Genomic DNA, 3,297 nt, shown 5'->3' on the forward strand with positions numbered 1-3,297 from the left:
AAACTATTACAATTTCTTCCAGGTCAAAAATGGTCTTTTGTCCTGATATGTATTATTATAGTCTTTATACAGACATGTTCCAAGTTCAGTCAGACCAATATTAATTAATCCCATACTAAACCCTATGAAACATTTTGAAAATTCAGAATGTCTCACAGCTTAAAAAGGTCTGAATGCATTAAAGGGTTAAGTCCATGCAGTGTGTTTGTACCCGCGGGCATCATGTGCAGCATTAGTCCGTGAGCTAACAGCATCTGTGCGCTGCGGAGCATGCAGCCCCATCCCGCGTCAGAAGTGAGGGCCGAGCTGTCCAGCGGCGGGAAACCTCTCCTGTAGGTCATCCACAGCAGAGAGGAGAACGCCCGCCGGAAACTCTCCCGCTCTCCTGGGAGAAAAAAACACAAGCTTACAGTGAAAACACGACACAGCGACCCCTCACTCACAGACATAACCGTCCTGTCCTGCTTACCGCTGTAGCTCAGCTGATAGGACTGTCCCAGCAGACACACGGGGCTGCTCTTACTGAGACGCGGCTTGCTCTTCAGAGACCAGCCTGCACAGAAACAGTGTGTCAAGATGACAGATTCATGTTGACAATGTGTGTAGTAGAGCCTGGCTTCAAAATCTGGGTTTAGTGAAACGAGTCGTTTAGTGAGGGAGGAAGGTCAAGGTCAAAACAGTAGAACTATCAAAAGACTACAAATCTATCAGCTATCATTTGATATAAAAAATATACACTACAGTTCAAAATTTTGAAAGAAATTAATACTTTTCTTCATCAAGGACACATTAAATTCATTAAATGTGACAGTAAATACACTTAAAATGTTGCAAAATATTTCTATTTCAAATAAATGCTATTCTACTGAACTTTCTATTCATCAAATAATCAAAGAAAAATTTAATATATCAGTTTCCACTTTCCACAAAAATATTCAGCAGCACAACTGTTATCAACATTAATAATCAGAAATGTTTCTTGAGCAGCAAATCATCCTATTAGAATTATTTCTGAAGGATCATGTGACACTGAAGACTGGAGTAAAGATGCTGAAAATTCAGCTTTGATCACAGCAATAAATTACATTTTACAATATATTCACATTGAAAACAGTTATTTTTATAATGATGTTTCACAGTTTTTGTTTGTTTGTTTTTACTGTATTTCTGATCCTATAAATGCAGCCTTGGTTAGCAGAAGAGTCTTCTTTAAACATTTGAAAAACATTACTGACCCCGATCAGCAGTGTATGTACTGAAAGTTATTTAAAGAAATCAATAGTTATATTCAGTAAGGATGCACTGCACTGATAAAAAGTGACTATTAAGACATCTATAATGTTATAAAATATTTATATTTCAAATAAATGCTGTTCTTTTCAACTTTCTATTAATGAAAGAATCCTGAGAACTGAAACATATCATGGATGGAACTGTTTTCAACATTGATAATAATAAAATGTTTCTTGAGTACTTAAATTGGAAGAAATAAAAATGTTAGACACCAAAAAAAAAGTTTTTATAAAAAACTGACCACACACCTCCATATCTGAGATTATTCCACGCTGAAATGAGTTTTGTTTTGAGTTTGGTCCTGTCCTTTGACTCCTGGACGTGCCCGTCGACGTCTGTGCCCAGATCCAGCAGGCCCGGGTTCGACAGGTTGACCACCTCAAACGACGCGAGGTCATCTGTGGCCTCCATCCCGCTGTCAAACTCATCACTCACTTCCATGATCCGCGGGATACTGTTGCCATGACGTCCGGAGTCCCTGCTGTCCAATCAGAGGAGGGATGCGAGCCGCTCTGGCTCTTCTGGACGTTGGTACAGGTACCAGTGAAGCTGTGGGACAGTGAAATAAAGGCTAATGTGTCACCAGAGGTAGTACACAGCTCTTTAGAGAGAAATACTTAGCCATGTGACACCCATGTGACTGAAGGAATCTTACAAATGTGTCAAAGCAAATGTTAAGCCACATTATAACCAAACTACTATCAAGACACTACAATAATAAAAGTCTTAGATAACTATTATGTGTTTATGCATTAACTACACGTGATGATTTCAGTTTATCTTCATTTTAAAGACGGCATTGTGGCACTACTATGGTAAACTAATGGGAGGTTATGGTACTCTGAGATTTACCATGGTACTGAATGTACATGGCACAGCGTAGTACATACTGTGGTATTACCATGGTACCATGTTCAAATGTACGATATCTCGTAATTATTTTCGAGAAATACAGTGAATTTCAGGTGTGAGAGTGAATTTATACGTTTGTTGTTGACTGAGGTTTGTTGATGCGGAAATCATGTTTATATGTAGATTCACCTCTCGTATAAAAAGACGGGTCACTTTCCGCCAAGAAGGCGACTATATTTGAATGACGTGGTAAAATACTTACCTTAAAGGCTGCTTTAACTGTCATGACATTGTGAATATCGCAAGATTTCAGCTGGAAACTTTCCGCAGTAAGTTACAAACATACCACGACGCCACTGCCTTGATTTCACTGCCTGACTGTAGCTCCGCCCCTTTCCTCCTTCACTCAGAAACGGAGCACGGATCTGTTCTCTGATTGGCTGTCTGGTTCCTCAGCGCTCTCTGATTGGTCAACTGGGTGACTACGTGAGTAGAACTGGGAATGTGCTCATAAGTATTAGCTAGATCAATTTGTGAAACTGTATAATGATCTGCTGAATGGTACATAATTTTTGATTTACTACCTCTGTATTTTTTGTTTTATCTAAAAATTTGTTTTATCTGTGTGGAGACGTGCTGATATCGCGTTTGGTCTCATTCTGTATCACGTATCTTGTCAGTGTCTGCGCTTGCTTGGCCATTTGTTGTGGAAAAAATAAGGAAAGTGTGTTCAAGCGCCAGCAGAAAACAGTGTAAAGAAATACTCTTTGAGAGAAGCAGTCTTTATCAGAGGAAGTTAAAAGCAGCTTGTAAGTGTATTTACATATGGTGCGTTCAAGTCATGTCGGATAGATCGTATTTACGAGTTGAACGCACATGAACGCCACCACAAAGTCGTTATTACGAGTGGGAAGCTCGAAATTTTCTTTCAAGCCCCGAGTTTCCAAGTTGGGGGCGTGTCAATGAGAAACATGGCGGAATCGATGGATGCAACGTCTGTAGTTGATGGTAAATTTTTGTTTAAATTGATAGTTTAGTTGTCCTATAAACTTAAATTGGTCATGTTCTTGTTACACAGCTGAAATCCAAGTAAAAAAATGCAGACCTTGTTGTATTTTCTTGTAATTTATTAAAAGAAGGTACACCGCCATC

General features: G+C 39.1%; 1 protein-coding gene across 1 annotated transcript in view; it reads right to left on the reverse strand.

Moving 5' to 3' along the window:
* Positions 1 to 2,526, reverse strand: part of LOC107677346 (cysteine protease ATG4D-like) — a 13,936-nt gene extending 11,410 nt beyond the window's left edge. Inside the window, exons 1-4 of the mRNA XM_016472227.1 lie at positions 2,408 to 2,526; positions 1,542 to 1,842; positions 470 to 553; positions 212 to 385 (exon numbers count right to left, since the gene is read on the reverse strand). Coding sequence (XP_016327713.1) covers positions 212 to 385; positions 470 to 553; positions 1,542 to 1,734 — 451 coding nt within the window. The 5' untranslated portion in view covers positions 1,735 to 1,842; positions 2,408 to 2,526. The remainder of the gene's footprint in view (positions 1 to 211; positions 386 to 469; positions 554 to 1,541; positions 1,843 to 2,407) is intronic.
* Positions 2,527 to 3,297: the final 771 nt, after the last annotated feature.

Source organism: Sinocyclocheilus anshuiensis, unplaced genomic scaffold (genome assembly GCF_001515605.1).
Source record: "Sinocyclocheilus anshuiensis isolate Anshui unplaced genomic scaffold, SAMN03320099.WGS_v1.1 scaffold644, whole genome shotgun sequence".
NCBI classification, from domain to species: domain Eukaryota; kingdom Metazoa; phylum Chordata; class Actinopteri; order Cypriniformes; family Cyprinidae; genus Sinocyclocheilus; species Sinocyclocheilus anshuiensis.